Source organism: Zosterops lateralis, assembly GCF_965231275.1.
Source record: "Zosterops lateralis genome assembly, chromosome: 10".
Lineage (NCBI taxonomy): Eukaryota > Metazoa > Chordata > Aves > Passeriformes > Zosteropidae > Zosterops > Zosterops lateralis.
This window is the reverse complement of record NC_139770.1, coordinates 1,274,465-1,286,578: the sequence shown is the minus strand read 5'-3', so window position 1 is coordinate 1,286,578 and position 12,114 is coordinate 1,274,465. Positions and strand designations below refer to the sequence as shown.

Genomic DNA, 12,114 nt, shown 5'->3' with positions numbered 1-12,114 from the left:
AAAAGTGTGATTAGAAAATCCCTCCAGAGTATGGCTGGCAGTAAGTCAAGATGTGAGAAATTAAAGTCAGTTGCTAAAAATTCCCTTGGAAAGAAAAAAAAAAAAAATATCCAGAGAGATACTCTGGAAGTACTTAAAATGCAGCCTTTAAATTTACAAGTATGGTTGTTTTATGTCAAATCATGTGGGAACCAGTGGAAATAAAGTGAATTTCCACTGATGATCCTCAATGCAGATCCAGTTTGTTGCTCTCACCTAGTGCAGGGTTGCTGCTGAGGGTGGTGGGGCACAGGGAGATAAGGAAGGAGATCCTGTTCTATACAAGGTTTGTGTTTGGGGGCAAGAGGAGTGTGCTCAAAGACCTCCTCCCAGCACACAAAGATTTCTGTTTGTGATAACCCAGTGAAAACATTTTACTTCTAAAGCTGAGTCTGTGCCCTGCATGAAGGGATGGGTTCAGGTTAGACTGTAAAAGCTTTGATGTAAAACCATGTTGTGGCTGTGTTGTTGCCTTTGCTGTAGCAAATTACTGCAAATTACTGCTCCTTTCTGCTCCCTGGGGTGAGAGCTCACTCTGGGGATGCTGCACCCCCTCCTTCCTACACACCCACCCTGCGGGGGTAGATTTTGGGGGGGTTTAGGTAGCACTAACTCATATTTGTGGAAAGCAGAGCCATTAATCAGCAGTTAGAAGGCAGAGTGATTTCAGTGCAGCTTATCTTGCCCGTGGTAATTCTGCACCCACACTCTGAAAAAACGAGGGGCTGCTCTGCCACACCCAAGCTGCTGCTTTTTGGGGTTTCTCCTTGCACTGCACAGAAAAGCTGAGTTGGGATTTGAGATATGACCCCACCTTTCTACAGCCACTTCATTGACCAGTGTTTTGGAAGGGGAAAATTTCCCCAAACAACAGCAGCAGCAGCAGCAGCACGGGTTACTGATTTCTCTGTGCCAGTGGGAATATTGAGGGCAGAATATTCCCTTTGGCATGCAGGGAATGTGCCCTCCCTGGCCTGGAAATGTGCTTGGCTGGCTGGCTGGCAGCAGCATGCCCAGCTCCTGGAGCTGTGAGGAGATGGTAATGCAGGAAAAGGGAGGAATGGGAACATGCAGGAGAACAGGAGAGCTCCACGAGTGGTGCAAACACACAGGAGTCACCAGCTGGGAAGGCAAAAGGTGAGAGAACATCACCTGGCTGTCTAAAATCTATTTGCTGCTCTCTGGCAATGGCTTTGATCTGGGAGAGCCTGGAGGAGGTGGGATCCTGGCTGCCTCTGCCCTGCACGAGGACTTTGATGAAACCTTTCTTTGATCCCAGGTTTGAAAACCTCTCTGCCTCTTTTTCCACAACTTCAGGGGTTCCTCCCTTCAAGCACAGCCTGGTCAAAGCTATGGGTTTGTTTTTTTTTTGGAGCTGTTGGAGAAGGAGGTGGCTGTGGATCCCCAGAGCTCTCCCATGGCCTTACCTGCAGGCAGCAGGTGCTGAGCTGCCCATTGCTGTGCCACCCTCAGCTCAGCCCGGGTCTGCTGCAGCTCCTTCCACACCGAGTCGAGGATGAGATTGTCCCCTGTGCTGCCACCCAGCTTGTCCTGCTGCAGAGCTGTGTCCTGTGCCTGCAGCTCATCCCTGCCGCGCCAGGCGCTCTCCAGCCAGCCCAGCCTCGCTGACACGTTGTGGCTCAGCTGCAGGACGTGCTCCAGAACCTTCCCTTGCTCCAGCTCCTGCAGCCTCCTGGCCTCCTCAGCCTGCTCCCTGCTCCTCACCAGCACCTGCTCCACCTGGGACACCACATGGGAGGTGACAGTGGCCAAGGTGCCCGCCAGGGTGGTGGCCAGCTGGTTCAGCTCTGCCTTCAGGGTCTGCAGCTCCAGCCTGGGGAGCTCATCCAGAGCCTGCAGCATCATGTTCTCCTTCATCTGCGAGTTCTCCAGCATGATGAACAGCTTGTCCCACTTGCTGTGCTCCCGCTGGCAGTCGCACGAAGCAGCTGGAAGGGAACGTACAGATGTTGCTGTTCCTTTGGACCGAGATTTAAACGGGAGGGTTTGGCAAAATCTGGTTCTGTGCAAGGTTTGAGTCCTCCAGGCTGCCACAGAACTCAGACTGGTTTGGGTTGGAAGGGACTTTACAGACAATGTGGTTCCAACCCCCTGCCAGGCTGGGGGCAGTGCCTGTCCCTCTGCATCAGGACAGAACAGTGCAGGGATGTGATTTCAGAGATCCTGAACCCCTGGGACAGCAACAGCCTTTTGCAGGAAAACTGAGGCATAAAGAGCCTAAAGCACAGTGCAAGGCACCCCATCCCGGGGCTTTACCATTATTGCCCATAACAAACTCCTATTATTGCCCATTATAACCTCCCATTGCTGTCCATAATAACCTCCCATTACTGCCCATAAAAACCTCCCATTATTTTATAACCTACTGCTATAAGCACGAGCTTCTCCCTCTGAAAAAAAAAAAACAAAAAAAAAAAACAACAAGAAGTAAATTATATTTGCAGCAATAACTCTTACAAAGAGCTGGGCAGCAACAAAGGCAGTCCTGCACTTAACCCAAACTCAGTTTAAATTTACTCACCTTCCTCAGTGGCAGGACCCTCGATTTCATTATCCAGGTTCACATACATGAGCTCATAGTCATCCTCTCCATCCACAGCAGAGCCGGACGCCCTGAAAACGCAGAGCAGCGTGAGCAGGGAGAGGAATTCTCGGGCCAGCATCCTCCTGCCAATCCCTGGGGCTGTGAGGAGCTGCAGCAGAGCCGGGACTGAGCGGGAGAGGCGCAGAGAGCCGCTAATAAAGCCCGAAAATGAATGAGCGGCGGTGGCAGAGCTGTAACCGGAGCGCTCCCGGCTCAGCCTTTTGGCCGGGAAGGGATGGGATGGGGAGGAAAAGGGGCGGGCAGTTTGCACAATCCAACCCTCCAGGTTTGCCTTAGGGATGCTCTGACTGGCCAAGGGTAAAAAAGGGGAGAGCCAAGCTCGCCCTGGGGTGAATTGAGATGTGCAGCAGCAATAACAAGGATTGGAGCGCTCAGATTTTTTTTTTTCTGTTGTTTCCTGTCGTTTGTGGAAAAAAAAAAAAAAAGCGTTCCCTGCAAATTCAGTTTGTGGTCGGTGTGTGCCAGAGCTCTGGAGGGGATTGGTAGAAAAATAAACATACCTGGAGTTGGTTTGGTTACACTAGCTAAATAGTGCAGCTTTTTTTTTTTTTTTTTTTTTTTTTTTTTTTTTTTTTTTGAGAGTTAGGCGCTGCTGTAAAGTAATTCCCTTCTATCCCAACAGTTTATTGCTTTAAGCAATAAAGGAGAGCTCTTAAGGAGTTCTAACAGCTTGTTAGGGTTCTGCTTTTCCAGCCTTAATTAGCACTTACACCACCGTTACTCCGTGGATAATCTGTCAGTGCTGTATCCTGTTTTGGGAACTGTAAAATCTGCAGCTGCACAGTCAGGGTTGTGTCTGTTACCTTTGAGAAAGCGAAACAAGGTGGGTTTGAATGAAACATTGATTTAGTCCAAGTTTTATTGGTATTAATCTGGTTTAAATTCTGTAATCTTACTGGTTTAACAGGCCATTCATTAATCATGTTAGAGATGCTTTGCTTAGGTGAGATTTAGGGGTGATCTCATACAAATTATCTATTGGCTATGAAATATCCAGAGAACAGCAAAAAAAACCCCTCCTGCAATTACATCAAACTTGGAATCTGTGCTCCCTTTCCATTTGTGTCTCTGGTTTTGCTTATGCAAACCTGCACTACCTGTGCCTTGGATCCTGGGGAGGAATTTATCTGAATTTCTCTCTCCTGGGAGGGTCCTGGGGACAAGGTGGGGACCAGGCACAGGTTGGACCCTGATCCTGGAGGTCCCATCCAGCCTAAATGATTCCATGATTTTCAAGTCAGTGTGTGCCAAACCTGGATCATCCTGGAGGAAAATTACTCTTGGTGCTTGGGTTTTATCTTTGGAAACTCCCTCTGGAGTGAAAATCCATCTGTTCATGGGACACCACAATGGGCCTCAGGGTCCTTGTTCTTCTCTGTGCTTTAGGGATGGGCAGAGCTGGAGCTGGGGCAGCTTTTCCCAGGATTGGGTGCAAGGCTGGCACCCCCTGTCACAGCCCTGGGGTCCCTCCCTGCCTCATGTGCAGCCATGGAGTGTCCCCAGCTGGAATTGTGCTGGAATTGTGTCATTCCCAGCCTGTGGTCTGCTTGGGAAGGGTGAGGAAATCAAATCTTGAAAGTACTGGGGGTCAGGGTGGCAGGGAAGAGGGAAGGAAGGTGTTTAGGGAATTGAGTGGGATTTTTTTTCCATTTTCATGCAACAACAAACATTTTCAGGCCCTCAGTTTAGATGAAGCAAGATTGGGAAGAAGTGAATTATTCAGAATTCCCGATATCACCTCTGACTGTCCCAGCTCTGGGAATGGGGCTGAGGAGCTGTGTGTGCATAAAACCCCTCAGAGCCCTTAAAGATGTGACAAACAAACACCTCTGACTATCTCTTGCTACCTCAAACATGAAAAGACCAGAAAATGACCAACTGGGGTGTGCCTGCTGACCTTCCCTGAGCAGAGATATCCAAACTGGGATATCTGGTATTATTTACACGTGTACACACAGGTTCTTCACTTAAAAGCAATTCCCTGTCAGTGAGGTCACTTCAATCTCCCTGCAGAGGGAGGGGGTTGCTCTGATTGCCTTTGCTTTTCATTTCTCTTGGTCAGGGACTATCAGCCCAGCAGTGTTTGCTGCAGGAGGCTGCCCAAAGCTGCGCTAGCACAAAGTATTTTTTGTTCAGAGAGGTTTGGTGGCTGCAGTCCATCATCTGTGATTGCATCACTCCTCTGATACACCCCGCACTCCAAGTGCTCCTTTTGCCAGACTAAATAATCAGTTTTCCTTTCCAGATCCCTTCCTACCCCTGACATCCCAGCTTAGGCAACAATGTGGCCCAGGTTGGTGTCTTTCCTTGCTCCAAGCTGTTATTTTTGTTACTCCCTCTTGGATCCTTTCCCATCACATTTCTATAGCTGAGAGGAAATTTGCCTCTCCAGGAATACGGGAATTTCATCTTTTGCAATCGTTGCTGAAATTTGACTGGAGTTTAAGGGCTCTGCTCCATGTGGGTGGAAAACTTCCAGTCCAAACTTAAGCAAGGGGAAGAGCAAAGAAAGGACTTGGTGCTGGAATTGTGACGTTATCTGGAGAGTAAATAATTGTTGGTGTATTGAGGACAAAATGTTTCAATTTCCAACAATGACGTTGAGTCTAGAAAAGTTCCAGTGAATCCATCCTCACACCTTTTTATTATCATTGAGTGTCCTGAGTTGGAAAGGACCCCCAGGGATCCTCCAGCCCAGCTCCTGGCCCTGCACAGACACCCCAACAATCCCACCCTGGGAGTGTTGTTCAAACTCTCCTGGAGCTCTGGGGCTGTGCCTATTCCCTGGGGAGCCTGGGCAGTGCCCAGCACCCTCTGGGGGAAGAAGGACCTTTTCCTGATCTCCAGGTTCTCCTTCTGGAGGAATTAGTTCTTGGCATTACTCCCATGGAATGTTAGTGGTGACACTTTTTATCCAAATCCACCAGGAACATCAGGAAGAGCCCAGGGAATGTGGTTAGGAAATGGCCAGAACGGAGCAGTCTCCTCATCTTTTCAGGGTGATTCATCAGCAAATCTCTTTCCTTTGGCCCTGGCCTTTGTGATTGTGTAGAACAGAACAAGATAAATTTGCTGGGGGTGGGAGTGAGGTCTGAGCTGGGTTTGGGGCTGCACGGGGGGCTCGGAGCAGCCTTGGGGAGGCAGCCAGGGATTCTCCAGGCAGGATTAGTGCAGAAGTGTGGCTGGCTGGAGTGGAGAGCCCCTCCTGCCAAGGATCAGGACCCTCAGGGCTCATTAGGAGCTGCTGGGCTCAGAGCTGTCTGAACCTGCCCTGAGTTATGTGCTCATTCCTTGGCTCAGGGGGGAGGTTGTGAGACCCCACCGTGTCCTGGGGTGCATTTTCTGTATCTGGCAAGAGCCCCATGTGCTCCAGGCTGAACCCAAATATCCTTTTCCGACCATCCATGGGCAGATCTGCTTATCTCCCAAAGCTATCCAGGCTCAGGTGTAAATGGGAGGAAAAGCAGCAGGCCAGAGAGCTGATTCCTCTTGGAAACCAAACCCAAAGAGGCTGTGAGGACTTCCAAGGGTTTACAAAAAGGAGCCATGCTAGGTTGCAATAGGCAGATGTTTTCCATATGTTGCTCAAGTGAAACTTAAATCCATGGAGGCAGGCATGTTCTGGGATGTGAAGTTATATATTTTGGTATGAGCCTGGGCTTCAAATTGAATTATGCACAGACATCTTATGAAAACGTGTGAGAGAGGGTTTAGCATATCTCTGTCTGTCTGCAGTTGGCTCTCTCTGGCTCCTTTCTATTCCTGGAAATGGCATCTTTAACTATTTCTGTTCAAATGCATGTTTAGTTCTCTGTTAACCAACTGTTCCTTCCATACGATGCTTATTTAATTTGAAAATCTGAATCTCAGCAAAGGAGAATTGTAGTTTTCTGTCTTTTGTTGTTTTTTTGTTTTTTCTTGGTCATTCCTCTCCTTCTTTCTTCTTTTGTTTCTTTGTTAATTGAAATCACACTTAGTTTGGCCTAGGAATCAACAGAGCATCATCCAAAACTGAAAGCTCATTAAACAGTGTTCTCATGATATTCAGAATTAAAATGATTATTAATAGGAATTAGTGGGGGATTTTTTTTTTATACAACATTGTTACTCCTGCAATGATTTGCTCTATTTTGATAATTTATTTGGTTTCTTGGCCCCAATAGATAATTTTCTACAGTTTTATGCCTCCCTGGTTTTGTACTGATGATCCTTCAAGGCCAGGTTGGAGCAACTCTCTACTGAAATGTGGCTGTGGTCAGTTTGGTCTCTTTTCTCCAGGCAGCAACTGACAGAACGAGAGGTCTCAAGCTGTGCCAAGGGAAATGTAGGCTGGATATTAGGAAAAATATCCTAATTTTTAAAAATTTTAAATTACCTTTTTTACAGAAAGTGTAATAAAATATTGGAATGGTCAACCTGGGGAGGTGGTGGATTCACCATGTCTGGATGTGTTTAAGAAAAGACTGGACATGGCACTTGGTGCCAGGGTTTAGTTGAGGTTGGGGTTGGGACTTGGTGATCCTGGAGGTCTATTCCAACCCAGTGATTCTGGTTCTGGTTCTGATTCTGATTCTGACTCAATCTGGGCGGAGTAATAAAGTATTGGAATGGTCGACCTGGGGAGGTGGCGGATTCACCATCTCTGGATATGTTTAAGAAAAGACTGGATGTGGCACTTGGTGCCAGGGTTTAGTTGAGGTTGGGGTTGGGACTTGGTGATCCTGGAGGTCTATTCCAACCCAGTGATTCTGATTCTGATTCTGGTTCTGATTCTGGTTCTGATTCTGGTTCTGATTCTGACTCAATCTGGGCAGAGTAATAAAGTATTGGAATGGTCAACCTGGGGAGGTGGTGGATTCACCATCCCTGGATGTGTTTAAGAAAAGACTGGATGTGGCACTTGGTGCCAGGGTTTAGTTGAGGTTGGGGTTGGGACTTGATGATCCTGCAGGCCTCTTCCAACCCAGTGATTCTGGTTCTGGTTCTGGTTCTGATTCTGATTCTGGTTCTGACTCAACCCAGGCAGAAGCTGCCCAGGGCAGGGGTGGAACGAGACGAGCTTTTCGGTCTCTCCAACCCAAACCATTCAGTGATTGTTAAACTCCAGGAGGGTGCTGGTGCTGTGGGGCTGTCCCCAGCTCTGGGCAGTGTCTGATAGCCCTGTGTCCCCGCTGTGTCCCCACTGTGTCCCCAGGGAACTCGATGCTGCTGCGGGTGCTCCCCGCGCTCTACGAGCAGCGCCCGGGGCCGATCTGCGCGCGCCTGCCCGACCTGGTGGCTCCCATGGCCCAGCTGGACCCCCCCGAGCAGCTGCACCTCCTCAGGCTCCTGCACACCGTGGCCAGGAACAGAGAACTGGGGGTAAACCACACCTGGGATGTGTCCCTGCCCCTCCTTTTGAGTGGTTTGTGTTTCGCAGGTTTGGTAAGGGAGAAATCCCACAATTCAGGGCCTTCCTACCCTAATTCCCTGTGAATTCTCTAATTCCATTCCAAGTCCTCCACCTAGTCGTAAGGAAAAGACTCTGCTGGACCAAAAGGTTTGGGTTAAGCCATTTGTCTCCAGTGTTTTTGGCTCTTCCTCTGCCAGCTGAGTGTGAATTCCCATAACTGTGTTTCTGTCAGTGTACATGGGCTGCATTAGAATCCATGTCAAGGACAATTAAAATGATTTAGGAACTGATGAGAATTGTTAATCCTCAAAAAAAAAAAAAAAAAAAAAAAGAAAAGAACAGAAGAGGGGGTTGTTTTATGCCCCTTATCTGTGTCTGAATGTCTTTTGCACAGATGCAGCAGTTTCCCCGAATCCAGGGTGCATTAGTGTGTCTGTGTACCCTGAATTAATCCCTCAGTGGGGACTTGTACACAACTGCATCCTGTTTGGCTCCCAGGACTACACCCTCAGTCTCCTGAAAATTGGGTTCTTACAAGAAATGACAACTTACCTACAGCACATTTATTATGCAGTGAGGGTCTTGCCCCCTGTTTTTCCCTCCATTCCAGCTCCTGACCTTGTCACATTGTTTAGTTTCTGGTGGAACCCAAAAATTTCTACAAGTACTTTAATTTATTGCATTGTTGAGGAAGGCTGAGTCTTATGTTTTAATCAATAAAATATCGACTGGCCTGGAGCAAGGAAAATATTTGGTAAAGGTAGTTTTTCGGTGTTGTTTTTTTTGTTTTTTTAATTGGGCATTTCCTTACTTATTTATGCATAACTGCCATATTTTAAAGCAGAGCTTACCCTTATTCCATATGTTCAGTTGAACTTGGATTGACCTCAGCAACAGCTCCATGCAAAGGTCACCAAGGGTGGAAAACTCTTCTATTAACTCAAAAGTCTGGTGGCTTATTTTTATCACTCTGGTGTTTGTATCTCCTCTGGTTTATGTGCTCACAATTCAAAACAGAGATCCAATTTGTTTCTGATTTTTTTAAACAGGCGCTGAAAGAGTGTTTGCCGTTTTTATTTGGACACCTGAGGGACCCCAACCACAGCGAGGTGATTCTCAACATCCTCCTGGAAATATCCAGCTACGAACCTGCAGCCTTGGCCCCTTTCCTTCCCACGCTGAGGGAAATTGGGGAGAGTTTTCCCAGTTTGATTGGGCAGACAGCAAAGATCTTTGGAGCTGTTGGACACCTCGATGAGGTAAGAAAGGGGGGAAACAAACGGACTTGCTTGGATTTAGGGTGGGGTTTGTTGGGAGTTGTTTTAATCTCGTACAAATTAAGGTATCCATGTATTTCTTTCTTCACCAGACTCTCCTGCCATGGAATCGTGGAATGGTTTGGGTTGGGAGGGACCTTAAAGGTGATCTCATTCCAGTCCTCTCCCCTTTGGGAATTAATTTGGGTGTGTATTGGCTGGGCCTTTTGTGGTTGAGCAGCACAGGAAGACACCATCCTTGCTGTTTCTACCAATCCGGAGCTTTATGTTCACATAAAATTAAATTTATCTCCGAAGAATCAAAACCAGATTTAGTTTGGCTTCGTAAAACTTATTTCTGTTGTGTGGAAAGAGGAGCCAAAATCCCATCGAGGCCTGGGAGCCAAATGAAGTTTGTTGTTCTCTCCTTGTTTACTTCCATCCCCCAGCAAGTTTTACTTTTATGAGATCTGCAGGTGACCACATTTAATTCTGTATTTTAGTATTTGAGAGTCAGCATTTTCTAGAAGCTTTACAGTTGCTAACCAGGCAATCCTCAGCTGAGCCCAGCTGGGCTCAGAGCTGAAGGATTTCATTCAGATTCTGCTTTGGGGTGTTGAACCAGCTCTCCCCATCTGGGTGTTTCCGAGGCTCTGTTTCCACTGAGTTTCTGCTGCTTCAAAGGGAATGAATTTATTTATTTTGCCTTTTTGTTGCTGTGATTGTTTTCTACCAAACCAAGAATAAACGAGGAACCAACTGGCCCCGTTGGATTTCACGTAGTGCTGGAAATCCCACACTGGAGTAAAGTTTACTGAGACGTGATTCAAAGAATATTTTCCCTTCGTATTTTTAACCTGTTGGTTTTGTGTGGTTGCACCAACCTATTGAGTAGGGCACACACAGCCTGCACTGAAAAATTAATATAAATGGTAAAAGTAAGTGTTGAGTAACCTCTCACCATGTCCCAGTCTGATTTTTTGGGAAGCTGCTGACTCAGCAGCATCCCAGCCCCTGGGGAGGACACATTTGTCATTTGTTTGCTGTGTTTGTCACTGAGATCCTGGGACCCTGCGCTCCAGACTCAAAAAAAAAGGATTAAAAACAACACACAAAGGGTGGCAAGGGTGAATGTTCCACCAGGAGATCAATGGCTCCTCTCTTGTTTTGATCTGTATAAAGTTAGGAAGTGTGAATAATTTTGAGTTATGGGAGGTCTTAAAATGACAGAGTGGTTTGGGTGGGAAGGGACCTTGAAGCTCATCTCATTCCCCTGCCATGGGCAGGGACATTTCCACTACCTCAGGTTGCTCCAAGCCCTAAGTTGGTCTTACAAAAAGAATCACCTCACCTGGGAGGAGAAGGAAATGCCTCCATGGCTGATTCCTCAGCATAGGTGAAGTCATGGAATCATAAAACCTCCCAGATGGGAAAAGACCTCCAGGCCCATCGAGTCCAATGTGTGCACACCCACGTGTGATGGTCTCATCTCACAGCCCCCTGTGCCAGGGCCTTCCCAAAACCCTCCCTCATCCCTTCTCCCCCTTTTCCCTGTCACCGAGCCCTGCCATGGATATTCTGCCACTTCTCAGACAGGAGTCGGCGTCCCCTGCCCGGCCAAGCCAAACAAGCAGGCAAGGAGACATCAATGGCAGGGCTGGAATTTTATTTGTTGATGTTTTATTTCACTGGAAGCCTTGCCTGGGGAAAAGAGGTGGCAAAGATTGAGGCTTGGCCCTTGATGGTCGAGGCTGTGAGTCTGAGCAGCAAATCCTTGCTGGCTCCTAGAAAAAACCTCTTGTGCTTCCAGGGACCCCGGGAGAGAGGAGAGCTCTGGATTTGAAAGGCTGCCCCTTGTTTACTCACACTTTACATACACCACTTCTGTTGGTGTCAGCAACACTTTCAGGGGGCAAGCTGAAAGCAGAACTTGTCCCTTAACCATAAATTTGTGCAAATGAAAAACCATCTTGGGGCTCAGGGCAATGGCACACTTTCTTTTCTCCCCTATGTTTTAAACCACCTGGGAGTTGGAGTTATTTCTGAAAGCCCTGTGATCTTTTTTGTAGTCTCCTGAACCTGTTTTTAAGGGAAAAAAAAAAAAGCACAACACTTTGCCACACCTCATTGCCTGTGCTTTAGCTCTTCACCTTCTGGCAGATGTAACTCCATAAAATGTAAGTGCTGCTTATGAGAAAATACACGAATACATCAAACAGGCATTGCTGGAATAACAGGGGGGTTGTGTGCATCCAAACAGGCTTTGTGAAACATCTTGGATAAGGATTGTGGCAGGGATAACGGCTGCTTTCATGTCGAGCTATTTTGCTTTAATTTTGTTTTGTATAGCAGTTACATATTATATTACTCAGGCAAGTTTATTGTTCTTTTACCTCACTCCAGGCGAGTAGCAGCATTTCAGCATGGCTGGAGACTCTCCAGCTGGATCAAAGTGACAGGAAAATGGTCAAAACTGCTCCTCCATTTAGTCTGCTGCACAGTTTGTTTAGAAAACAAAAAATGTGTTTTAAATGTTAATTGAGCCTCTGTTTATCTCTTGGAGGAAGGATCGGCTTTCAAATAAATGAGTGACTGTGCACCAAAAAAGTCAAACCTCATCCAAGCCATTGAGGAAAAAGCTCCTTCATCACATCAGCTCAGCTTTGGGTGCAGCTGGAGCTTTCCCCCACATGGCTGAAGGGATGCAGCTTGTGTGATCCACTCTTCCCATTTCTCTCTGCCATGGCACGATGCAGAAAAGCTGCTTTTCCTTCAATGACGTTGACTCGCTCTTCCAAAAA

At 47.2% G+C, this 12,114-nt stretch overlaps 2 protein-coding genes across 6 annotated transcripts in view; one reads left to right on the top strand and one right to left on the bottom strand.

Moving 5' to 3' along the window:
* Positions 1-12,114, top strand: part of VEPH1 (ventricular zone expressed PH domain containing 1) — a 58,106-nt gene that overhangs the window by 18,823 nt on the left and 27,169 nt on the right. For 4 of the 5 annotated variants that reach the window (XM_083868889.1, XM_083868890.1, XM_083868891.1 and 1 more), the window contains 2 exons: positions 7,860-8,026; positions 9,107-9,316. In XM_083868889.1, the coding sequence (XP_083725015.1) occupies positions 7,860-8,026; positions 9,107-9,316 (377 nt within the window). The remainder of the gene's footprint in view (positions 1-7,859; positions 8,027-9,106; positions 9,317-12,114) is intronic. The other variant, XM_083868894.1, reaches the window with a different exon arrangement.
* PTX3 (pentraxin 3) lies at positions 1,390-7,110 on the bottom strand (the record flags this gene model as incomplete). Its single annotated transcript, XM_083868224.1, has 2 exons — positions 2,582-7,110; positions 1,390-1,988 (listed from the first exon to the last, which is right to left on the bottom strand). Exons 1-2 carry the CDS (start codon positions 2,721-2,723, stop codon positions 1,390-1,392), a joined length of 741 nt encoding a protein of 246 aa, XP_083724350.1. The 5' UTR covers positions 2,724-7,110.